At 32.2% G+C, this 27,239-nt stretch overlaps 1 protein-coding gene across 11 annotated transcripts in view; it reads right to left on the bottom strand.

Annotated features, from left to right (window-relative positions):
- Diaph2 (diaphanous related formin 2) overlaps positions 1 to 27,239 on the bottom strand; it is an 867,887-nt gene that overhangs the window by 388,431 nt on the left and 452,217 nt on the right. For all 11 annotated transcript variants that reach the window (XM_046427818.2, XM_046427819.2, XM_046427820.2 and 8 more), the window contains one exon: positions 23,263 to 23,392. In XM_046427818.2, the coding sequence (XP_046283774.1) occupies positions 23,263 to 23,392 (130 nt within the window). The remainder of the gene's footprint in view (positions 1 to 23,262; positions 23,393 to 27,239) is intronic.

The raw sequence follows: 27,239 nt of genomic DNA, 5'->3' as shown, positions 1-27,239 counted from the left end.
CCAAGCATATGTGAAATTTTAATATACCAGGTCAGTTCCAGTTGGATAAAGGAGGACTGGAAATTGCTCAAAGCCTATAGTTATAGCTACATTTGATAGTGCTGTCAGATCCTAAGGAACAGATGGAATCTAGAATCTAAATTCACTTTTATTCAAGCAATCAAATTTTAAACAATAATCATGAATAGAAATATTTCTATGGTATAAGAAAGCCTAACAGTGAGAAAGAAAATGGGTGTTTAAGAGGAAAACTAAAGATAAAGAGGAGGGGGGAGGATGAGCAAAGGTTAAAAAAATAATCAAGTAGTCATAATGGATCATTAAGGGAGAAAGGGACCATAGGGATGATAAATTCTTCCTGGGCATGCCCCTAGTGACTCACCTCTTTCATCCAGTCCCTACCTTCCTACAGTTACCAATCAATAACTCCATTCAAACTAGGATGAACTGATCATGTTACAGATCTCACAATTCAATCATTTACTGCATTAATAGGACCTTTGGGGGATAACTCATATTCAAACAATAACATAAAAGAAAGAAACCCTCATTTTATGTTCCTTCTCTAATCAAGAGGTTCCTAATTTTATCTTTCAACTCCTAAGTCTTGGAGTGAAGGAAATTCACAGAACATAATAAAATATAGAAACTACTAAGCACTCTATTTGGTGACATCTGAACATAGCTTGTGAAGGATAACTCCACCAATTGTGGTATGAAGTAGACAAGTGATTCACAAATAAACACCAATGAAGGTATGTTGTCAGTTAATTTACATAGTCATCATACACCTGGAAAGTAACCGACTTTTCACACATCTTAAGACTGTAAAAATATTTTTAGTTTGGCTGGCACTAATCTTTGCAGTCTTGTCAAATTCTCAAAATGAATTTACCAGAGCAAGTAGCATCTGGCTAAACTAATCATAGGCAGTTGTCAGCTAGTTTACTGTAAATTGTCAGTAGAAATGACCAAAGGAGGGGAGGAGTTTTAAAAGACTGTGCCTGCAACATAACAAACACTTTACTACAAATATAGTAATTAATCTCCATGCAGGCTGACATCAATGCCGCAGATAATATCATTTGCCATTCAAACCCTAGCGTACTGCCATTCTGGCTGCTAGCAGAATCAAGAAGGCAGTTGAAGTATTTTACTGAGAATGGAAGAATGCAGTCCTTTGAAAATTTTTCAGTTGTTCATGAATTTCTTAAAAGCAGAGTTCAGAAGACTTTAAAAATACTTCTTTTCTCCTTTTTATTTAACAGGTCAAATAATATTTTATATTTTTCTATGTAAGGCAGTATAGAACTATGGCACCACCTATTGTGACATTACTTAAATGCTGATATCAAATGACAGACTATTAGATACTGAAGGAACAGCACAGGGAATTTCCTATTCGAGGTAATGGTAAGTGATTATTTTCTTCAACAGTTCCTTCTGATACCATAATGCTATAAATGTCATTTGCAAAAAAGAAACCATAAACCTGTTACAAACTCTTTCTTAATATTTGGAAATAGGTTGCTAATGTCATACATACCTGTCAGGTTGGTTGTAGGACTACTGGCATAAACATTCTTTCATCCAGGTGGTCAAAACTGTGATAATGGTTACTATAATTCTTTGGCTAGAAATCTTCAAAGAATTCAGAATAACTCCCTCCCTCCCTACCTTTGCCCCTCTCTCTGTCTCTCCCTTATTCCCTATCTCTCCCCTTCCCTCCCTCCCTCCTTGCTTCTTTCCTTCTTTCTTTCCAGAAACACATGTTAGTGTAACAGGCTTATCAAACAGCACCAATACAGCCTTCTCTAAGTCATTATTCTCTAAGGAAAGAACAGCTCTAAGATGTTGTTTGCAAATGTCAGGTTAAACTGGTTAAGGCACTTCTCCTTAATAAATATTTTAAAGAGGTTGTTCTAATTTGAAGTTTAGAAAGCAGGATCAGTCAAAAATAATTAAAATAGCACAATGGAATAAAGTATACTGCAGTTTTACTAACAGCTCTTTAAAACAGACACAAACTCTTAAAAATCTAACTCTAAGAATTAGATTTCTTAAGAACCCCACAGTCGATAATTTATTATTTAAAACTAATGTTTCAAGGGAAAATAGATTTAGAAGCATAAAGGAATCAAATTATTTTATGAAAGTTCTTATAAATAATTTCCCCTTAATATCTACGACAACTAAAGATATATTAACCTAACCATCTCTCTAACCATCTCTCATAGTTCAGATAAAACATTTCTTAGTCACAATGATGAAGATAGACAGATGCAAATGGTGGGAACACGAGGTCAAGGGACTACTTCTATAAAATGGGCCAACTGTGCTGACTTCTACATGCTTTCTTTTCCAAGAAGCAACTTATCTGCAGCCCTGCCTGGCTCAGGTATAAAGGATATGTCACATTCCTCAGCAAAACACCTGTTATCTAAAGGAGAAATACAGACTTGAAATAATGTTGATAAGAGGAACCCAAGTTACCCTGAAAGGGGAGGTTTTGTGACCCTTTTTCATAGATTAGATCCTGAAACTCGGGGAGATAAGAGTAATTCCTCCTAAACATAAAGTCTATAAGAATTTATGATTAAGAATCCAATTAGAACTAGCCAGCATGGGCCCAAGTGACCTAGAATTGTCACAGCAGTAGGGACTTGGAAATCTGATCACATACTGCTGTCAAAAGTCAAGAGGTGTAACTGGGTGGGACCCTCTGGAAAATTCTCCGGGATTCTCAATAAAAGTAGAGTACAGGCAAAGCATACTGTTCTGCTCTCTGTGAGGACCCACACTCTCCCTTGAGAGTGTTCCCTTTCCTTTTTCCTATCCCTTCAATAAACTCAAGCCTACTACTCTGAGTGATATGTCTGAAATCTTTCTGACTTAATCATAAGGATCAGGGTTTGAAGGGGATTCTTCATGCTGTCTCAGTTTCCCAGAAAGCCCTCATCCCTGTAACAACAAAGTAGTATCTTCATCCATAAATACATGGGCATGTACTCCTAAAACCCAAATACAATTTCTCTCATTTTTTTTCTGTATTCTAAAGCTTTATTTTCTTTTGGGGGCTTCTCTTAGACTTAAATTTCAGTATACTGAATTGGTTAAAAGTCTTGAGGCCTTTGACTATTTACGGAAACTTAGGCAAGTAAGATAATGCCTTTAAGTTCCAGATAAAAAGCTGATCATCAGAGTTCTAACATCTTGTTTTGTTAAGGTCTTTGTCTTTAGCATGTATAAACATGAAAGAAAATAAAACACATGTAGAATTTAATTGAATAGTCAAAATAAATACAGAAATAGATGAAAGTTCAATGGAAGAAACTTTACTTCCACTGTGGTGTTCAGAGAAACCTACTTGGAGAGAATGGGAATTTAACTGAACTCTAAATTATGGATTGGATATAGACTTACAAAATATTGAACACAGGAAAGCTCGGTAAAGAGAATATCATACAGAAAGGAGTAGAACTAAGCATTCTGTGAATAGTGAAGAGAAAGTATTTCAGTTCTCTGGGAGAACAGAGTCAATAATGAGAAGTGTAGAAGATGATTTAGAACCAGAGGACATGATCTTCAGAGCAAAGTGTTTAGAATTTAATTGTTAAGTAGCAGCATAATTGGTTGTACACATATGCAATAAAATGGAGTACTATCATGTGTAATAAACTCTTCATATGAGCCCTCTTTTCATTATTTAAAATAATTTTAGATAGTTTTATTTTTCCCCTTGAGTTTTCAAGCAGTGCACTCTTACTGAGAAGAAAATCAGAGGCTATATAAAAGCATTAAAAAATTATCTTACTTATTAGTGTTTGAAATACATACAATGCTTGAAAAGGAAGGTGAGAGATGTTTCTGCAAATATTAATGATATCCAAGTCATTTGGCCTTTAGTAAATCTAAACTGAGAGACTACACCTGATTGTCAGTTATGTTTCTAAGCAACATTAACATCATGTAAAGCACCATCTACATTGACCCTTTTGCTGGAAAACACAACAGAAAACTTCAGAAAAAAAATATGTTCTTAAATTCTGATGAACATTCCTCAGGATAGTATACAAACTGGAAAACTAGAGTTTAAGTAGTTTAAGGTAAAGAAAGAGAAAATGCTTACACTTTTTGTTTTTTCAAAAAATAGAGTCCTCTCCAAGATGATTCAAATTTACTTTTTAATTCTAGAAATGTATTTCAATCTTGATTCAGTAAAATATTAGTGTAACATACAAATAAACGTTCATCAGATACACAAACACACAAATAGGCTTGTGTTTGATTCTAGAATGCATACAATGTTTGTATTTATAAAGGATATATGGTATAACTTAGATTGTATGTCCTACAATTCAAGAAAATATGGAGAGTGTCTGATTTAGATTTGCTATAAACAACTGCTATAATTCCACCTAGATCTTCTCTATGGATGGGACCTCAACCTGGCAGAGAATTTCCCTTCCCTCCTAACAATTACTTTTTTGTGGCTGGATATTTCTCTTCTTCCACAAAAACCCTGCCAACCGTTGCTATGGGAGCAATTTTTTCCTAATCTCTCTCTTTATATGACATGGATTACAGACCCACCACCATCAGAGTATTTTCTTCTTGACATATCTCAGTGGACTAATAGTCTAAATTACTGAGAATATACCAATGAAAAGACAACACTTACACTTTCAACACATTGCAATGTTTTCTAAAAAAATAAGGTTACAAACTGGACAATGACCTCAGCGTCTAATGATAGGATTTGGGCTGCACATAAACTATAATACATAATATAATGCTATATTAACATTAAAAATCATGAAGAATATCACTGAGAAGATAAAACATTGTATACCTGGTAATTGAAGAAAATCATAGTAAATTGGTCTGTCCTGTATTTTAATTTTTTTGTTTTGAAAACCAATTTTAAAAATGCACAGGGAAAAAAATACCCAAGTGCTGTGAAACCAAAACATTAATACGGTTCCAGTTGAATGGTTGGATCATAGAAAATACCTATTTTCTTCTTTTTAAGTCTTTCCTTAATTCTCTACAAGGGACACTATTACTTTTGTAATAAAGAAAAAGAAAAGCATTTAAAGAATGTGGTTAAAATCTAAGTGTTTAAAGAAAACACTTGTCATTATGAATTCTTCCCTTTTTCTTCTCTATTCGACCTCCTCCAATCTGGCTTTGATCCCCACCACTCCAACTCAATAGCACCTATGGATTTCATGTTGTGAGATTTCATATTTAATTCACAGATTTAATTTTACTTGACCTCATTTTATATCATAAGTTTCATCAATTCTCTCCAATAAAGACTTTCTTCATGTGGCTTTTACTTAAATAAAATGTTGTTTCCCTGGTCATCATTCTGTCCCTTTTGTTGGTTCCTTTACAGGTCTCCCAGACCTCTAAACGTGATAATATCTCAGGTTGGACTCAAGGCCTCTTCCCTTTTATCATCTATCACTCTCTTCATAATTGCTATAGTTTGGATCTTAAATGTCCTTCAAAGGCCCTTGAATTAAAGGTTTTACCCTCAGCATGGTGCTAATAAGAGGCAATGGAAATATTAAGAGGTAGGGCCTAGTGGGATGTCTTTAGGCCACTGGGGGCATGCCTTCAAAGGGGATTATGGGACTTGTTAGTGGGGGTAACCACACATACACTGATAGGAGAATGGCTAAATAAATTTTGCTGCATATTCAACATATAGTATGGAATCCTATGTGAGAGGTGAATGGAATTCAGATATGAACTAATCTTATCAATCTCAGAAATACGATGATCAGTGAAAAAAAGGCTAATCACAGACTAATGCATATTTATGATTCTATTTCCCTAAAGGTTAAAACTGAGCAAAGTTAGACACTATATTGTTTAGAGATATGTAATATGTGGCAAAAGTAAAAAGAAAAAGAACGGGGTAATAGACACATAGTCCAGTACAGTGGTAACCTTCAGAGTCTGGGGAGGAAAGTAGGATATAAGAACAACACATAGGAGCCATGCATGGTGGCACATGCCTATAATCTCAGCAGCTCCTGAGGATGAGGAAGGAGGATCCCAAGTTAGAGGACTGTCTCACCAACAAAGTGAGACCATGTTTCAAAACAGAAAATAAAAGTAGCAAGTGGTTGTTTCAAAACAGAAAATAAAAGTAGCAAGTGGTTGAGCATTCCTGGGTTTAAAAAAAAAAAAAAAAAAAAAAAAAAAAAACATGGGGCAGTATAAGGATACATATGAACTTTTATTTCTTCATTTGAGTGACAGAGATATTTAAAGATTCACAGTATTAAGAATTTTTCACTTGACCATCTTGCCATTTTACTGACCTCTCACTGATTTGCAGTATTCATATTACAAAGGCTAATCATGAATAATAAAATAATCTGAAAAAGAAGATAAGATAAATCTAGGTAGAGGATGATAGGAGAGGAAGATGAGGCAGGAAGGAAAAGGTAAAAAATGTAGGACATCATCAACAGGGAGATTATCTGTATGTTTGTGAATAAATGAGATGGTATGGAGGAGAGAGGGAAAGAGGAGAGGGTCCAAATAAAAGAAAAAGGAGTTACCTGCACAGAAATCCCAAGTAAACAAGGCTGACTTTATTTAAAATCATCATGAAATTGCAAAAGAAACACCTAAAAAGAAATCACATGACTTGAAGAATTAAAGCCCTTGACAAAGAAGGTTTCACTTCTAAAGTTCAGAAAGAAGGAAGTTTATAAATTTACTGAGGACGTCCTCTTTGTGAGGCACTCTGCTAGGTACTCATTTCTATCATGACCTAGCCACACCTGGTGTATCTTTGCAGCCTCTTCTTACACCACTTTCCCTTTTCCAAGTATTTCCTAGTTCACTTGCTTCTCAGGGGCTAGAATAGCTAAGCTCTTTCTGCCTAGAGGCTACTTTCCTTGTTATTCCCCCTCCCTGGAAATCCAAAATATCACACCCTTAGGGACATTCAACCCACCCAACCAAATCAGGAGCATCTGTCATATAATTTCACAGCACTCATCCCATTTCATGAGTACATATTTATGTATCTACTTGTTTGTTTTCTTCTTCCCTTTAAATGATAAACTCCAAGATGGCAGGAGTTATATCTATCTAATCCACTATGAGGCAGGAGAATAATGACTCAATAATATCAGCTGAATAAATGATTTGTTGGATAATAATCCATTGAATATTTATAACAATATTGTAGAAAAGATATTATCTATATGTTATAGAAGAAAAATATAAGGCACATGTGGATGAAAAACCTCATCTAACATCACATACATAGTTAGAAAACACACAAGGTGAGATTTAAATGTGTGTCTTTCCATCACAGAACTCATCACATCCTATTCCTATGCAGAACCTCTTCCGATTTTATTCCCCAAATCCAAAAAACCTTAAAGGGAAAAGTGTTATTTCTAATACAGCTTCTTTCTTGCCCACTTTTCAGTTTGAAAAATAGGAATTCAAAGAAAATGATTGTTCCATTGTTTGGAAATAAACTGATTCTCAAAGTGTTCCATTAATATTGTAAGTATCAATATGTAATCCTGTCAATATAATTTTGAGTACTTGATATGTGGTATCTCTATTCAGTCAATCTATAATAAATTTTCAAATCATTTTCCCCATTCAATCATTATAAGTTGTTAACATTTGGGAAACACAGTAAGTAGGGTATCTGTAAATGGCTAAAGGCAGATAAAAGATAAAGAGCCTGAGCAAACTCTAGCTGCTGAAGAGGTTTTCTGATTTTTATTCTAAAGTAAGTAAAGCAAAGTATAGAAGATTAAATGAAACAAATTTCAAAACCCAAAACAGTATCTGGTAAGTTCAACTTCAGTATACCCATACAGAAGAATTCTGGTCAGCCATGGAAATTATACATTAGAGAGATATTTAATGATAAGTTTGTGCTCTCTTGCATAGAAAAAAAAATAGGTACATTAAGTTGATAATCCCAATTTTGTAATGCATGTATCTGTGTGTGTTCATAAAGGAAAGATTAGATACATACACCAACATGTTACTAGTTATTTCCAGTTTGATAAATTATACCTACTTTCTTCTTTATTTTTTATATAAAAATTGTACTGAGTAAGTAGCCTAAAATATTTTAGTAACTAGGGATATTAGTTAAATTTTATTATTTATTATTATTTTTTGTATTGCTGGGAATCAAATACAGGGTCTTGCATGTGCTAGGCAAGCACTCTATCACTGAGCTATAGTCCCAGCTAAATGTGAACTTTATAATAAAAATGTGTGATTAATTCAAAAGATTACATTTCTATTGTTTTTAAATCTGCTAGCTACCTAAACAGTGGCTATGGATTCATATAAAATTTCAAACTGTTAGTTTAACCTTTCAATCCTGATGGCTTTCACTAATCTTTGGATATTATTTTGTTTTAATATTGATATATTTCTGAGTGTCTTTTAAAAGCCATTACTCAGTTGGGTAGACAAAAAGTATTTTGGCCTATGGCTCCAAGATAAATTCAGAGTTCTTGGCTATGAGGACTAATTAGATTTGGGGCAGAAAAGAAAGTTTTCTTTTAACAGAGTTAATCAGTTACACAGACAGACTTAATATTTATGAGACAGTTACTAAAATTAAGGAACCAGAATACATTATGGTATTCAAATATTTAATAAAATAAAAAAGTGATATATGTTTGGGAAGGGATGCATAAGTAGTTAGTGTTTGCCTAGCATGAGCATGTGTGAGGTCCTGGGTTCAATCCACAACACTGCAAGCACAAGTATACTAATTAATTTGAATGTTGACTACATATTGAATCTCACAGTCATCACCACCACTACAGGTTGAAAATGCATATGCCAACCTTTAGCCTTGGGTGACGTCTAAAGCTGAGTTATGAACCCAGCTGAAATAGTGGGTTTGTAATGGAAATGCTGACGATCTTAAGTATAGCAGCCTGAACAACACTGACTATAATAAAATCCTTGTTCAGATATAACTCACATAAAAAGTAAAAGCCAAGGGCTGTGAACAGCTCAGTGTATTTAAGCCATTTTTCAACACATTCGAAATCCATGTACTTCTGTATTCCTTTCAAAGCAGTACCTGATGGTTTTGCAGACTTCTGTGTTTTGGTTTTTTAAAAAAATCTGTGTATATTCATATCTCCTATGACTCCCTGTGAAATTTTTTTTCCTTTATCTTTAGCTGGTGAGACTGCTAATGTAACTTTTATGAAATAAATGTTATTTTTGTCTGGTCTTGCTTTACATTTTTAATATCCTAGGGAATGGACTTGTTCATTGAATTTGGAGAGATAATAAAGGGGCTCACCAGATTCTGATCTGCAAGGCTTGTTAAAGTGTCTCTGTGTTAGAAATGTCAGTGTAGAACTAAAGAGGACAGTATTATTTCACCATATTATTTTAATTAGCACTTTATTCATTGCCCCCATATCAAAGGAGTGATTTATTTTCTTTTTTGCAAATATTGAATGATAAAGGAAAAAAGGAAACCAAGCACTTCAGTAAAAAAGAAATATACACTAGCAAAATCAACAGTTATAGTTGCAATTTATTTATTTACTTTTTTTTTTTGCAGTGTTGGGGATCCTACCCAGAGCCTTGTACATGCTAGGCAAGCACTATACCACTGCCCTACACCCTAGGTGCAGGTATTTATATTTTAATTAAAATGTTACAGTATTCAACCACTCAGAGCCACACACACACTGCACATTTTGATAGCTGGCTATGAGCACTGGTGAGAAGAACATTGATAGTCTGAGAGAGAGTTGATGCTCTTGTATGTAGATACTCCCCCCAAGTCTAATTTGCACAAATGGAATTCAAGAATCTAGTGAATGAAACAGAATTGATCTAACTGACATTAACTATTATTAGAACAATTTGATAATTACTTATAGGATACAGAACTCTATATTTCCTCTAATTTCAGATGTTTGTTTATAATTTAAACAATGTCACATTTAAATGTGAATATGGTCTTAAATATAATCTTGCAAATACCTTCATTAGTCACATTCATTTTCCATTTTCTCAAACCATGGAAGACCAGAGTAGCAAAAGAATGAAGATGATTAACTGATTATGGTTCTTAGAGAAGTAAGCATAAAAATTGTTTATGAATATGTTTCTTTTCATATGTAATAAATTGTGACTATATGATTTTATACAATACTGTGTTCAGAGAGGGTTACTCAACTCAATTAATAACTACAGATAATTAAATTATACTTTATACAATATTTGAACTTCATAAGCATTTAACATCACAATAAGGTTCACAATATACTTTTATGTGCTAACTACTTCAAGTGTTAGTAAATCATAGAGAAATAATTAGTTTGAGAAAGTGAAAAATAGAACATAAACTACAAATATGGTAACTGAATATGCTATCCACATTTTTTAGAGATTTGGTCAGGCAGAACAAACATTTTCTTTCTTAATATTTCCAAATTTAATTGATGATATTAAACATGAAATAACAGCTAATTATAGAATCTTGATTTTACTTTTCAGTGTTAGTGGTATGGCACTGTTGATATTAGAAATAAAATTAATTTATGGAATCATGTATAATAAGAATAGATACAGGTAATTTCAAATTATAACATATATTATTTACATGCAGTATCTGAATTCAAATATTAACAATTGTTTTTGCAATTTTTCTCCCCACTGGTGGCTTCCTCATTCACTACCCATGTCACATCCCAAATAAAATACATATTTAAGTCCTACATCGTTCCCGACTCCTATCCTTTCTAGTTTCACTAATATAGCTCCTCAGCTTATACTAAAATTGGAGGTTCCAGATCTTGAAGGATATTATAAAGCAAATATTTGACTGTATTATTAAAGAGTTCAAATTGTGTCTATAAATCATTTAAAAAGAAAAACCCTTTTAAGGTTAGCAATATGTTTCTTTCTGGGAGTTGTTCCACATTCATTACTTAGTTAAGACTTGACAATATGGAGAGTTATACAAAAGAGATGCATGGATTAAAAAAAAGAGTGAAAGAGAAAAAAATTTAAAATCAGTGATGATTTTTGTGTATTCCTCCCCAGGAGAGAACTATATAAACCATGTAATAGCTTTGGTGCTGGAGCAAGTGTAATTCAAGATTAGTTGGTTATCTGCATGCAGATGGAGTTTATTAGGTATGTACTGGAAATTCACTATTCTAAACTTTATGTTGGTAAACAGCATTTTCCAAGTGAAGCAATTAGCTGGGCTGGCATTTGGCTCACTTACTTTGGAAAGAACAGCTGTCTAACTTCATTGTTAGCAATGCAAAATGTTAGAGATGTGCTGCTTACTGCACATTGCAATGGTGTCAGGCCTTTGAAGATGTTACCCCAATCTTAACACAAAATCCTTGTTGGTAACTGTTGACCCCGCTATCCACTTTTTTTTGTGGATAGCGGGGTCAAACAGTGGATAGTGCTATCCACTATCCACAGGATCTCTACTAAGATTTAAACTGTGTCCACTTCCTGAAATTGCCTGCCTATTTTAACTACATTGAGAATAATTACATTTATTTATATGAAAATATAATCAAAATATAGGCATATACCTCAGTCTTCCTTCTTGAAAAAAGCTCTAGTTTACAAGTACATATTTGGGTATAAGCCGAAGAAACTTTCAACATTCACAGTGTGAACTTGAGGACTTTCTTTGAATTTTCCAAACTCAGTCTCTTTTTCTAGAAAACCATACTTAATATAATACCTGGTACTTGGTAAACTCTTCTGAAATAGTAGTAGTTATTATTGTGACTATTAGTTATCAGAAGTTGTATAACTAAGTGAATAAACAGTACCTGACATTCACATTAGCTTTGGGTTTTCTGCTACAAACACTAGCAGAATCTACTCCTTTAAAATGAACTAAAAAGAAAATGCTTTGTTATCATTTTTAATAATATTTTCAAACTATTTTTGTTTGTCCCTAAACTTTATCAGCAATTATTTAGACTATTCAATTAAATTCTACATGCATTTTCTTTTCTTCTATGTTTATACATGCTAAGGACAAAGACCCTAATAAACCAAGATGTTGGAACTTTGATGATCAGCATTTTAATATAAGATGATGATTTTTCCATCAAAAATTGGAGATGTAATTCAAAATGAGATGAGCCTTTATGATTATATAATATTCCTGAAAGACTCCAAAATGAAAAACAGTATAAGAAAACATAAAGAAAATAATATTACTAACATCATAAACTATTTCAGAAAGTTTTATGATTTAATAAGTGAATTTTGATGTTTATTTATTTTTGGGTTTTGGCACTATGTATCAAACCAGGGCCTATGACTGAGCTACACCCTCTGTTACAAAACTTCATTTTAAAAGTGGTAATGGAGGGAGATCCTCATTGTTATACAAAATTACATATAAGAGGTTGTGAGGGGAATGGGAAAATAAACAAGGAGAGAAATGAATTACAGTAGATGGGGTAGAGAGAGAAGATGGGAGGGGAGGGGAGGGGAGATAGTAGAGGATAGGAAAGGTAGCAGAATACAACAGTTACTAATAGGGCATTATGTAAAAATGTAGATGTGTAACCGACGTGATTCTGCAATCTGCATTTGGGGTAAAATTGGGAGTTCAAAACCCACCTGAATCAAATGTATGAAATATGATATGTCAAGAGCTTTGTAATGTTTTGAACAACCAATAAAAAATAAATAAATTAATTAAAAAAAAGAAAATAATGTTTTATATTCATTATAAATCAAAGAAATGAAGTAAAATAGTTACATATATGTCAATAAGGCTTAATTAGACATTGGTGGGTTTGTTTGTAGGTGCCTGGAAACTCAATTTAAACTGCACAACCAGATTTAGAAGACGCTTTTAAGGTCATCAAAGCTAACATCCCACCTAGTAAAGGCATTCTTTCTTACTATATCCCTGACAGGTGGTCCAAAATACATCACTTTATGGACAACATGCTGTAATTTTTGTTGCTGACCTTCTTTAATCTGGACTTTATTCATCTATGAGTACAAATAAAGTATAACACTAATTTCTTCTCTACTATTAGCTAATATTCAAGTGAACTAAAATTATTTTTAACAACCCAATTGTTGGTAATCTAGGACTTCAAAACCCAGTTATTTGGTGACTGCTTTTAGAAACTAAATGGACCTCACAGCTATCCTTTTGAAAATATAATCTTAGCTTCAGTTCTTGTTCTAAGCTAAGAGACATCAAGTTTGAATCTGGTTGTTATTCAAATTCACTGTTTTATTTTTGAGCTTTTTGAGATGATTTCTGCATATTTGAATCATTTAGAAAATTTTAGAAATGTTATTATCAAGTAAAGAATTCTAAGGCAGGTCAATAGAAATCTTCTATGTTGGCTTCCACCTCTATGAACATTCTTTGGATACAGATGACCAGCTATGAGATGACATCTCAAACCTCATTTCTGCATTACACTTACAAAAATTATTTAAGAGCCTAGTTGATAGCTATGTTGTGTAAATGTAAAAATTGTATGAGTCTGACTGTATTTTAAATACTCTAGGTTATCTTAAAGTTAGAGGAATAGTAGGGGAAATAAAAAAAATAATAAAAAAAAAATAAAAGTGAGATTAAACACGTCCAGTGTAGTGGTGCACACCTGTAATCCCAATGGCTCAGGAGGCAGAGACGGGAGTATCATGGGTTCAAAGCCAGCCTAAGAAAATTACTGAGGCCTTAAGCAACTCAGCAAGACCCTGTCTCTAAATAAAATATAAAAAATGGCTGAGATGTGGCTCAGTGGTTAAGCATCCCTGGGTTCAATCTCTGATACAAAAAAAAAAAATAATGAATAATGACACTAAACAATAAAAACCAGACCAAAATCAACTGAATTAATATCATTATACTAGTTTGAATAACATATTATTATTTATGTATAACATCCCTAAGGCATTTACACATTGAATATCTGATTTTGTTTACCTAATCACCTTCAGAAAAAAAGTAGGCTAAAAATTACCAACTCTATTTTTCAAATTTCAAATGTATACAAATGAGGTATTAGGAAAATGAAAGGTTTGATGGCCAAACTATGATCAAATAAGAAGTGGGTGACTTAGCTTAAACTAGAATGTGTATGTTATCATTCACATTAGCAGGTTTCTTTCAGATATGACTATACCAAAATCCTTTGCCACAGAGTTAGTTTCCAATAGGAGGCAAAGTTTCTTACTTACCCACTTCCATGAATCTACAAATCATGCCAGCTCCCTTTTATTTTACATGGAAATACTACTATTAAAAGAATTTGGGTCATATACAATCAGCACATGGAAATGTTATATTCTCCACTTACTAAGCTTGTCCCATCAATTTCTAAGATCCAAATTTCAGCAAAAGACTCCAGTTAATTTCAGGAAATCACAATAGCAGTGGTAGCCCCTAGGATATAGTCCTTGTAGTCAAGTTAGTTTTGAAATGCATAAAAAGTGGAAAATGTGGGCAATTGTTTAGGTAGTTCTCATGATTTTCTAATACCGATCCAAATTCCATAACCTCTATTTCCCTACACCAGTCTCATGCTTATTGATTAGTATATCAGAAGGATTGGTAGTGGTGAAAACTGTAGAAATGCAGCAAAGTTAAAGCAGTAGGTTCCACCTATTGGCATAGCAGTACAAAGGAGTCTTCATTCACAGAAAAAATTACCTTTTTTTTTAAAATAAGTTTGCTATGTCATCAGAAATTTTGTTCTTTCTTCATTTCATCCATCTTTCCCTACTTCCCCCTTCACCTTGACCATACTACTCAACATCAGTCATTTAACCTCCTATATAAAATGTGTCCCTATGTTTTGCATCAGGAGTCAATCAAATTAGGACACTTAATGTATGAAAATTTACATTCTTACAAACTACCTTGAATACCTAATAAGATAAAACTGGCCAATATTATCATATGTTGTATTTCCTGACATTGAAGTAAAGGCTCAATAATTAAAACAAAACAAAATAGCAATGACAAGTTTTCTTGGTGGAAATTTTTAATTCAGAATGTGCTAAGGACACATTAGAATTGAATGACACATAAGACAACAATAGCATAATATTATTGATAACAACTATGGTAAAGCCCACTGTGATATTTAAATGGTATATAATGTGGTTGATAGGTGTATTTTTTGTTTCATTTTTTTAAGAAAGCAAAACCATCTACTCTTATACTAAAGATGATTTGATAAAAGCCTTAAGTGTCATACACACAACTGCTGAAAAACAATAATTATTTACAATAACATCAAATCATCTTTGATAGCAGCTGCCTTGTCAGATGCATGTGATCATTGTAACAAAGCATGCATAAAAATAAGAGAACCTTTTGAATTAATATGTAGTTCTTTCCTCACTTTTCATAAGTCATTACACATTTTAAAATTTTGAATGACTGGCATTTTAAATATGACTTGTTGAAGTCCAACATACACTCAGAAAAAGGTAAATAAGTAATTTGCTGAATGAATTTTCACAAGCCACATAGACACATCAACCCAGCATTCAGATGGAGAAATAGAACATGGCCAGTCCCTGAAAAGCCCTCATATACTAACCAATCCCAAAGATACCTATTAATAATGATTGCTTTTGTTTTAACCACTTTTTCAAAGAATATTTTTTGAAGATCTGTTTTTTTCTACTTGTTGCTTAAAAGGTAAGAAGTAGAAATTCTATATCCACAAGTATAATTTAGGAATCCCCGATACTTATAAAGTTTCTCGGTGGGTTAAAGAAAGAAGGCAGCTAGTTTTAGGTTGATATTGAGCAAGCATTCATAGACTGAATTTATTATGCCAATCTCAGTTTAACTATTCTTACAATACTTAAAAAATTATGCATTTTTAGGATCTCTTACTGTGTTATCTTATTTTAAGGACACTTGGTTTAAAAATCTCTTAGAAGTGACTTGGTGAGAGTAAAGAAGAAAAATTATTAAAAACTGGAAAATTTTACATAAATATATATTTAATTTCCTAATCTTAATGGTATTTCCCTAAATTTTATAACATGTTTTTGGAGTTCATATAATATAATGCAATTAATTCAGCAAAAATGGTTTGAATTATTTTAAACAATATATACAAAAAAAGTCCAAAGGAAGTAAAAATATTAACTTTAATTACAATGATGCAATAACACATGGATTTATTTTTATTTGGATTGCTTACATATAAGTAAGGTCAAGGAATTCTACTGATATTTTGTCACATTGGTACATTATCATTCTGTGCTTTTAAGAAAATAAGATTAGAACTCAAAGTTCGAATCTTTTAGGGAATCATAGAGATAGGCCCTGTAAGTTAAATTCTCTAAAAACACTAGGATTTTCTTCCAAAACTAAATTACTTTCCAATGAAAATACCAGTACACAAAATACATTTTTTTTCAGGAAGGCATTAGAATAAAAGATAGTAGCTGTTTAAACAGTTAGTTACACATGATATTGGGACAATCAGCTCCTATTAAATTCTATGAGACTTGGATGTTACTTAGTACACCATGAACCACTACTATTTGGTGGTTGCCATTAAGTTTAGGTCCTCTCCATTATTAATTCAATTTTTTCAAATTTTAACTTTCTCTTTGAAAGGAATAAAACATTGTACATGAAATATTATGAAGTCCCACTGTTCTCCTCATTCTAACTTACCTTATTTTCCCTCTTGCATTTATAGAGAACAATAATTGTTAGACTGCTATTTTCTATTTGTCAACTTCCCACAATGTCTTATTTTGAAATATGCCTGTTGTACTAAAATAATTTGCTATTATTCAATTTAAAGAGCATTTATTAAGCACTTTGTCCTGGGATGCTGTGCTAGCACAGAGACTGTAAGGACAAAAAGGACATAGCCCTTGAAACTAAGGAATTCAATCCAGGAGGTATAGATAGAAGCAAACACTTTTAAAAATGCTAATGTGGTATATATTATATTACCAATAAGGATACCATGTAGCTATTTACCCAAGGGAAGTAGTAATTCGGTCCAAATGGAGCTAGAGAGAAGACCAACAACTACATAGAGGAATAGCATTTATAATCCCAGGTTTTTTTTTTCTAGTTCAGTATTTACTTTCTTTTTTTCCAATATTGGATCATGCATCTCTGTTGTATATTTTAAACCACAAAGGAAGTACAAATGTAGCTGAAATATAAATTATATATATATATATATATATATATATATATATATATATATATATATATGTATGTGTGTGTATGTATGTATGTGTATATATGTATGTGTGTGTGTATATATATATATATATATATATATATATATATATATATATATATAAATAAATAAATGTTAGGGTCTATAAACATACACTAACCTACCATCTAGCTGTATGATCTTGGGAAATTCCTTCATCATTCTGGGTCTCCCCTTTTACAAGGATGAGATCATCTCCGAAGCTTTAACCAGCTCTGAAATTTCTGAAAACAAATTATTTTTTCCCTTTCCCTCTCCTTTCATAGTGTTACAATTTTATTTTTATTTTTTCCTGAAGTTTCCTCTACATTTTTCTTAATCTGAATTTTCATCATTAATTATTCTGTGTAGAAGTCAGAACAGATAAACAGTTAATGCTTTACTAATATGCTATAGAAACGTGGCAGTTATTGAAAGGAATAGCTGACTGTTAAAATTTATAATAATTCAATTCACAAGAAATTAATACACTTCATAGCAAAGTTACTTAGTTCTTATCCTGTAGGATGGTACTAATTTAACTAAAGTGAAACCTATTTTGGATTTATGCAGAACCTTAGGATTAATAGTGCCTTCAAATACATTAATATAATTTTCCCCTATTGAATGAAATAGTTTTAATTAAACCTTACTAACCCTTTTGGTTTAATCCCTCAAGCTGACCTATAAAGCAGTAAAGGTTTAAATCAAACTATGAAAATCCTCCACAGGGGGTAGAAATAAAGAAATTATCAAATATGTCTAATAATCCAGAAATAATCTATGTAATATATACCTACTGCATATAATCTTACAAATATTCATAAACACACATAATCTTTAAAGTTAATCAATGGAAGAAAGGTAATTGTGGCTTATCACAAGTATTTTCATTGTTTTAAAGGCATTGGAGTTTCTATAGCAACCTTTTTTTCTCTCTCTAAAGACTCATTGATATGTCAATCATGAATGAAAGGACTTGTAGATTTATAATTTAACCAGAAATAAAATGACCAGAGCAATGCCATTGTATTAATTTTTCTTGTAATGAAGTTGCATTATACTATTTACTTCTGAACGTCCTAAGGGCTATGACAATATTATTTTGAAGAAAGTGAAGTACTCTCCTCTCTGACCCTGCCTGCCTTCCTCCCCTCTCCGTACAACAATAACTACCTAACTAAATGAACCAAAGTCAAAACAAAACTACTCTCTAATTCTCCAGGCAATACTTCCTATATTTTTCCCACCAAAGTATCCCTGATGGAAGAGAAGATTGAACAAGTGCCCCTAAGGATCTGCTGCAAGTGTGAAATTGCTTTGAAGTCATCTGTTTTATTTTAAAAACTCATGTGGATTTTGCATTCTATTCTATAATATATATCTGTTTTAATCTAAAATTTAGGTGTTTCCCCCAATATCTTTGAGTTTCAGAACTCTAGGAAAATATGCTAAGTTTACAGCATGGCTTTGCACCTTCCAAGAAACACTCTTAAATTTATGAAGAAGAAAGGTAATTATAATTTTTTCCCATGGATCTTACATACTTCTTTCCTTTTGCTTACCTTTTACTTCAAGGTGGTATTTTGTTTGTTTTGTTTTTGTTTGACTGAAAGAAAATTAACTTTTTTTCTATACTAGATAGAATAGATCCTTTTTTCATTCAAAGAAGTACTTTGATTCTACTAATCTTAAAAAAAGCAATGTTAGACATAACAATACTGTTCTTCAAATAATTAATTAAATTAGCTTTTTCTTATCTATTTCAGTTCAGTTTTTTGTAAGAGACATTTTTGTGGTTGTTTTTGACAAAATGGGGATTCCATTTCACAAGTAGTCCATTATCAAATAAAATGAATTATATAATGTTAATCTAATTTTATTTTCACAGGTAGAGTATGAATATTATACATACAGTATATTATGCACAGTACTGAGGGTGGGATCCTGGACTCATATGGGGCTAAAAGGTATATTAAGGAAGAAAGACAAGTTCAACTCAAATAACAAGGAAAAACATTAACTATAAATAAGAGGTAAGTGGTTTGACCTTTCACTATATTTTGTTTCTTCCTGCAGACTAAATTCAACAATACTTTCTCCTAAGGCTTTGGGGAAAAAAAAAACATTAAAAAGAAAAGAAAAAAATATGGATTCTGAACAGTGATTTGACAAATGATAGTCAGTTTCCTTAGAGGACAAGGCAGGTGAGATTTCCAGGCAGAGGATGCAGCATAAAATTGTATACAGAGACAGGATATTATAAAGGTATAAAAACAGCTCGAGAGAATATATGTCTCAGTACAATGAAATGAAAAGTAGGAAGAAATGAAAGAGGGATGCAAGCAGGCAGAATGTGCTTAAGAACTTTTCGAGTTGTGAACTCTGAGTTTGAATTTCATAGGAAAAAGAAATAACTAGACAAAAAAAAAAAAAAAAAACTTGAGAATGGGGATTGCTACATCCCAAACAGTGGGATAGAAATCGGATTTTTGGCAACAGTCTTTTGAATACACTGTCAGGAAGAATGCACAAAAGCAGAAATAAACAAAGCACAATGGACATATTTCGCTCTTGAAATAGGGAGAAAGAACTTGGTGATGTTATAAAAGAAAAATAAAAAAGGATTTAACAAAAACGCAGGAAGAGGGAAAAAACAAATAAAACTGAATATATTCTTGTCTAAGATTGGAAGAAATTTATGACTGCCTTAAGATTATTCCCTTCTAATAAGACAATAAAAATAACCATCATATTCTTAGTAGTATAACAACTGCTTCTGTAATACTAAACATAGAAGTATAGAGACAGTTGTGTACTATTTGTATGTGTAAACTCATATAATCTTATTGTTACTTTCATTCCCTTTTTACAGATGAGGAAACGAAAATTTGGAAGCTCAAGTTTATAGAAGTAGTAAGTAGCAGGGCTAGGATTAGAAATTTGTAATATATAACTAAAAAGACTGTGCTCTAGAGTCTACCTTTATCATTAGCAATAACAGGTCAAAGTACATGATATTTTTTCATATCTCTATAGCTCTTCAAAACACCCACACATAAATGCTATATTTATAAATGTAGTCCTAAATGAGTCATTAGGCAACTTAATCACTGGTAAAATACCAAGGGTACTTACACAAACTTACATGGCTATAGTATCACCAGTAGATATTATCTTATGGGACTACCATGTATGTAGTCTAGTCCATGGTTGACCAAAACATGTGGTTCATGACTGTATGGTTATATAATTATTACAATACCTATAGCATATAAATAGATATGAGCACACACTGCTGTATTTTGAATGTGTTCTCCAAAAAACATGTAGGTGGGGCCTAATGGGAGAAGTTGAGGTCCACCATCATGAATGCATTTATGTTGATTGTAAAGGGGCATGAGGCCATAAGTTCAAGCTCTTGTTCTCTCTCAGGATGTAATGAGTTCTACCACATTATGATACAGTAAGATGGCGCTCACTATATTACATGCAGCCCCTTGATCTTGAACTTCCCAGCCTACAGAACTACAGAACTACAAGAAACAATCCTACTCTTTATAAATTACGGGTTTGCAGAGTTCCGTCATGGCAACATGAAACAGACACACACACAGACACACACACACACACACACACACACATAATTATTAGGGGTTTAGATGCTGACACAAGCTTTATTATCTATTTCACTTCAGTCATTGCAGATTTTTTGACTAAAAACATATATTTATAAAAGATATATTCATATAAAATATTTTTCATATAAGAATTAAAAATTATCATCACAAAACTGAGGATGAAACTTTTATCTGAATATATTATTGATATACTTCCTTTTAAAATTGTTTTTTTTTTTTACTTTTATTTTTTGTGCTCGAGATTGAACCCAGAGGCACATAACCACTAAACCACATCCCCCATAGCTTTTTATCTTGATACAGGATCTCACTAAGCTGATTATGTGCTTGCTAAATTGCTGAGGCTGGCATTAAAGTCATGATCCTCCTGACTATGCCTCATGAGCCATTGGGATTAGAGGTGTGAACCACCACAACTGGCCCAAAATCTTTTCAAAACTGTTTCAATGTATTAAACAGAATTTAGGAAACATAATGTGATAAAGGGCAATCAAAAAGCAATAGTGGCACCAAAATGATCTAAATTCAAAACTGGTCCTATTTGAGGCATTTTATAGTATTTAAATTACAATACAATATTAAAGCATTGTGATTATTCCACATTAGTTACATACTCAAAAGCCTTTAGTCACAGGCTTTTTTTTTTTTTTTTTTAATACCAAGGTTAAACCTAGGGGCGCTCAACCACTGAGCCACATCACCAGCTTTTTATTTTTTTATAATTCGAGACATCTCCAGCCCTTTTAAAAATATGTATATGAGAGAGAGAGAGAGAGAGAGAGAGAGAGAGAGAGAGTATGTGTGTGTGTGTGTGTGTGTGTGTGTCTTACTAAGTTGCTGAGGGCCTCGCAAAATTGGTGAGGGTGGCTTTGAACTTGGGATCCTCCTGCCTCAGCCCCCCAAGCAGCTGGGATTATAGGTTTATCAATCATACCCAACTACAAAGGCATATTTTTAAATACAAGTTTCAAGATACAGAAGTTCTTTAGAAAGCAATTGCCAGAAAGCTAGTATTATGATAGTAGAAAGTATAATTTTCAATCATATAGAGAGTTTTCTTAAAATAAAGAATACACATAGCACCATGGACTTGTACCTTGTATTCTACTGTCATCCTGCTCTGTGAAACAAAAACCAAAATACACTGGGGATATGTTCATGGTCTATTTGATCGATAAAACCAAAACAGCAAAGATTACCACAACCCATACTAAACAAACAAAATTCTAGGTTTCATGGAATCACTTTTTTTTTTCCTTCAAAGGACACAAACAGGTTTATATGGTCTGAAATAAATTTGGCAAACATACACTTTTGAGCTCTGAAAGTACTCAGAGTTATAAAATGAATAATTCCATTCTATAATACAATGCAATACAATTTCAAATATAAGATTTGAATATAAGATTATATATTTCAAATATAAGATTTATTTAAAAGGCAAAATATATAATTTCATCCTCAGAAAATGTTTCCTTGATCTAACCTCCTATTACTTTTTAATCTCTTACAGGAGTAAATAATACAAACAGACAAGGCTAATTACTTCAAATTAAAATCTTAGAAGCATTATTACTTTCCCCATTGTGTTCTTCACTGGTGCCAAGAACTGCCCTTTCTTTCCTGCTAACTGATGCCTTGCTGCCTGCAACATCAGGCAGAGACTCATTAGGCTGTCAATGAAGTTTCTGAGATGCTTACTTTACTGCTCCAGCCTTACTGTCAACTATTTTTCTCACTTGATCTAAAACATTCTACTACTGTGCCTTGCTCAGCTTATTTTCTCTTTAAAAATACAAGCCCCTTTCCATGCCTTTAACACTCTATCCCTCATATTTTAACTCCTGGCCTCTTCCATAAAAACTTCTCTAATCAAAACATTCAAAAGTACTCTCTTCCGCATTTCAACTACAAGATATTATTTTTCATGTACCCTTCTCACATTCATCCTTGTTCTATCGGTTATTCATGTGGATGTGTGTATATACATAATTATTTTTCCTCAACTTTAAGATTTTAAACACATTCAAAGAACAATGGTTCTATGATCATTTTCAAATCACTAAAAGATACCATACTACATATAACATAAAATGCCCTTCATTGCTTATCAAATTAAAGAATGAACATATTGTCTGACCATACATATGAATACTTTAATAACTTAGTACCGTTACAAAAAAAAGACAAAAACAGGCCATTAAAATGTACAACACTATCAATACATACTAACGAAAACTATCTCTTGCATTTCTTATATCAGTGAACAAAAACATTTTTATGATTAATGTTTATAAATTCTTTAATATTATCATTTAATATGTAGACCAGGAATAGTTTCAAAGCAGTTCTAAATCAATTACCTTTGCTTGCACTTTCTACATGCTCCAATTCTTCAGGAAATTTCAGGATGTCTCGGTATTTTTCCTCACAAATTTCAGCAATAAAATGCAAAAGGGTTGTTTTTTGATCTGCTGATTTAGTATCTCTAATCTGGAAGGAAACAACATAAAACATTTGAGTAATTTTTTAGTAATTTAAATGGACTTTTTAAACTGGAACAAATGAATGAGTGAATTCAATTCGTTATAACTCCCTTAAATTTTTTTAAAAACTCAGGGGCAGATTGTTAATGGGGTCTAGTGGCAAAGATGTGGAGTTTAAAACAAGCATCACATTATAAAAGCAAGAAATATGACCAACAAATGTGCCAAATTAAACCTTAATATATATTTTTTTAAATGTCTGCATCATTATGGCAAATGAACTATTCTTTTCATGAGAGAAAAGCATTCATTTAAATATTTATAGTAATAGTCTAAGTTAATGTGTGTTTATGTTAGCAGCATTCTGTTCTTTGCTTATTACAAAAATATATTCTTGAAAGCTGGATTCATTTGTGAAATTGTATTTATTTCTATCCATCATTGATGTAAATTAATGTAAGAGTAAGTACATTTTACCCTCCTTTACTTGCATGGGCCATCAGACAATAATTCTCGAGGCTGCTCTGTTCAGAATTATAAAAGGAATCTGACCACACAATTGTGATAACATGAAATATTTTCTGTATCTGCTTACATATTACATTGATTTTTCAGAGACACCAGGTTAAACATGTCAAAGTTATAAAAATAAAAAAATCTTTAAAGTATAGATATATATGTATGCATATATATATATATATATATATATATATATATATATATATATATATATATATTTGAGATTCTAGTGCCTTCTTGAATATAACTTATAGTAGACTAAGCTACAAATGAAATCAAGGATTTACTTAGATACAAAGCATAAATACAGCATAAAGTATCAAATTTTTTTCATTCTATTGGATGTTTTAATTCTATAATCCTTAGATGATGGGTTAAAGATTACTCTGTTTAAGATAAATGAATATTCTTCACAAACAGGTTTATGAAAAGACTGCAGAGGATATTTAGTTAATTATAGAGTAAATTAATCCTCATTGTTTTAGTGACTAAGAAAAAAAAATAGCGCTTAATAAATCAGGCCCATACTGAATCTATTTTGTACTACAGCTTTTAATCTCAAGGCTGCAAAAATACAAATGACCAGGGGATTCATAATATTGATAGTTCTAATGGTCTTAAATATTTCTTTTAGAATTTCTAGGATTGCCTTATCCCATGTAGGTAAAATGTTTGAAATTTGGCATTAGCACACAGATCCTCTAAGTACTTTTAAATGCTTAAAGATAGAACAACACACCTCAAGGACAAGGTATAAGAAGAAAAAACAATACAAACCTCAAGGGCAATTTGTATTTAAGTAAAGCCAGCTGCTATTGAGTACTCAATGGGGGGGCTCTCATTCCTGACAAAGGGTCTTTATCTGAGATTAGGGTGCTTATCTGTGTATAAAGTACATCATTTTCAGAATATATTGGACATTTCAAATAATAAGAAAATTAACAGTTTCTTTTTTTCTTAAAAAATTAGCTAGCCTCATAAATCCTAAAATCCTAAAAACAACAGGAGCTTAGAGAAACTCAGGTACATCTTCCTAAAGGCAGGAAAGTGATCTATGTTTTATTTGGTTGAGAATCAAACAAAAATAACTAACAAAGAACAAAATACTAAACAATACTATAAACCCACCATGTTTTTTAATGACACTAAATATACACCACATTCTGGTTGGGATGGGGTTGTGGCTCAGTGTTAGAGTGCTTGCCTAGCATGCATGAGGCACTGGGTGCCATCCCCAGCACCACCTTAAAAAAAAAAAAAAAACAGAAACTAAATAAACAAAATGAAGGTATTGTGTCCATTTACAACTAAAAATATTTTTAAAAAGACACTGTGTTTTTTAAAAAACTGCACATAACTAATATTGGAAACACGGAAACAGAAAAATGGCATTCTGCTCACGTGTCAATTTTATGGGTGATATTCTTCTATTTCTTTCTCATGGGTGTTATCATTTTACATTAAAAATTTAGCTTCTGGCATATATTTATAAAGAGTTTAATTTTCAGAAAATTTTTTAAAATATTCAATATCAGTGTCATTAACAACTTAATTTCTTATGAAATTAAGTAGAGTTAATGGTCACATTTTAAAAAGATAAATGAAGCATAACATTTTCAGTTAAGTAAATATCTTAGTATCTGATGAAATCAGAAAGGCTCATTCACAGAGAATACATGTGCTTTTTGGAATCACAATATTCCTTTCAAAGCACGGGCAAATGTGGCCAACCACCTGTCTGGTCAAGCTGAGAAGTATCTTCATTTATCTGGAAGAGAAACTGCTTAATTTGAATTGCAATTTTTACTTTTTTTTGAGAGAGAGAGAGAGAGAATTTTTTAATATTTATTTTTTTTAGTTTTCGGTAGACACAATATCTTTATTTTTTTTTAAATTTTTATGTGGTGCTGAGGATCGAACCCAGCGCCCCGCACATTCCAGGTGAGCATGCTATTGCTTGAGCCACATCCCCAGCCCAATATTTAATTTTTTTAAAAAAATTCACACAGTCCATTTTAATGTTTCAAACTGGCAGGAAATCATGACAAATAAGCTATTAAAATTAAATCTTTATGTGTATGACCCTTAAACCAAGTATTTTAAAATAAATACATAATACTAAAATATAACAGAACAGAATTTTTCCTTAGTGAAGTACATTTACTTTTTATTATCATGTCTTCTATCTCTCTTACCTAGTCTATATCATTCAGATACTAGCTATTGTCTCTCTCCAAGGCCCTATTGTGTTGTTCAATGTCAGCACAGAAGGCAACTAAAAAGATTCACTTTCATCAATTCTACTAGTTAATGACATTTACCCAATAATTTGCTCTTGCAAGTGTACTAGCTGGATATAAATATCTCTTGGGGCACAGCAAAAGTAATTCAATCTGAGTAGGTACAAAATCACTTCCAAAGTGTTTGGGATGATTTACTAGGAAATAAAATTGATTACCATTTGATACCTGATTAACTTGAAGTCATGTTAAAATTTTACATTAACATCAAATATCCAAACAGTGCTTGCCAAGGTTGCCTAAGTCTTATTGAAGACTATACAGTAAGCATTTCAAGGTTTTCTCTAGCCAGAAGCAAAATCTCTTTCTTCCTTTCACTGTTAGGCAGCCCACAAGACAGACACTTGACTAAGGGAGCAGAAAGATGAACATAATAGCCACTCCTGCTGCTTTCAGTCTGATTACAACTCTCCATCTTGTATACATTTTACAACAAGAAGCACACATACAGCAGTTTCAGAAATTAAGCATTTTTGAAAAAGCAAAAAACATTTATATTATTTTAATAAATGACTCACCCACAAATTAAAACAGTGAGAAGAGTGAGTCACTGTTTTAACTGACAAAGTGCCACCAGCTAATAAACCAAGTAGTGGTTTTCATTGTAATCATCTGACCAATAAATGTTACCCATAAAGATTAATAACTGAATTTAAATTAATTATATCTACCTGATCTTTAATAACTTTCTGCAATGGTACATGAATACAAAATACCTTTAATACAACAATACCTATTTCTAAAACTAATTCTGATTATTTCTCTTTTTTAAAGGAATATGAATGCTGTGTAAGAAATAATAACTTTTCCGCACGTAAATATATTACTACAACTTTTGTTGGGCACATAGTAAAATATCTGAATAAATAATAGACCCTTAAGAAATTTCTTTATTCTAAATACCCTATTCAAGTTTGAAAATCATCAGTCTTCCCATAATTCTAAAATTGGCTGTTTGAGTACACAGAAACCAGCATGCAGCCAGACAGTCCAACACAACATTTTAATGATCTACGTCAGTCACCCTCCATCTTT

The sequence above is a fragment of the Marmota monax genome, unplaced genomic scaffold (assembly GCF_021218885.2).
Source record: "Marmota monax isolate L192 unplaced genomic scaffold, Marmota_monax_Labrador192_F-V1.1 WCK01_AAM20220418_F8-fsc00067, whole genome shotgun sequence".
Lineage (NCBI taxonomy): Eukaryota > Metazoa > Chordata > Mammalia > Rodentia > Sciuridae > Marmota > Marmota monax.
Note: the sequence above shows the minus strand (reverse complement) of the source record. Positions and strands in the feature narration are given on the sequence as shown.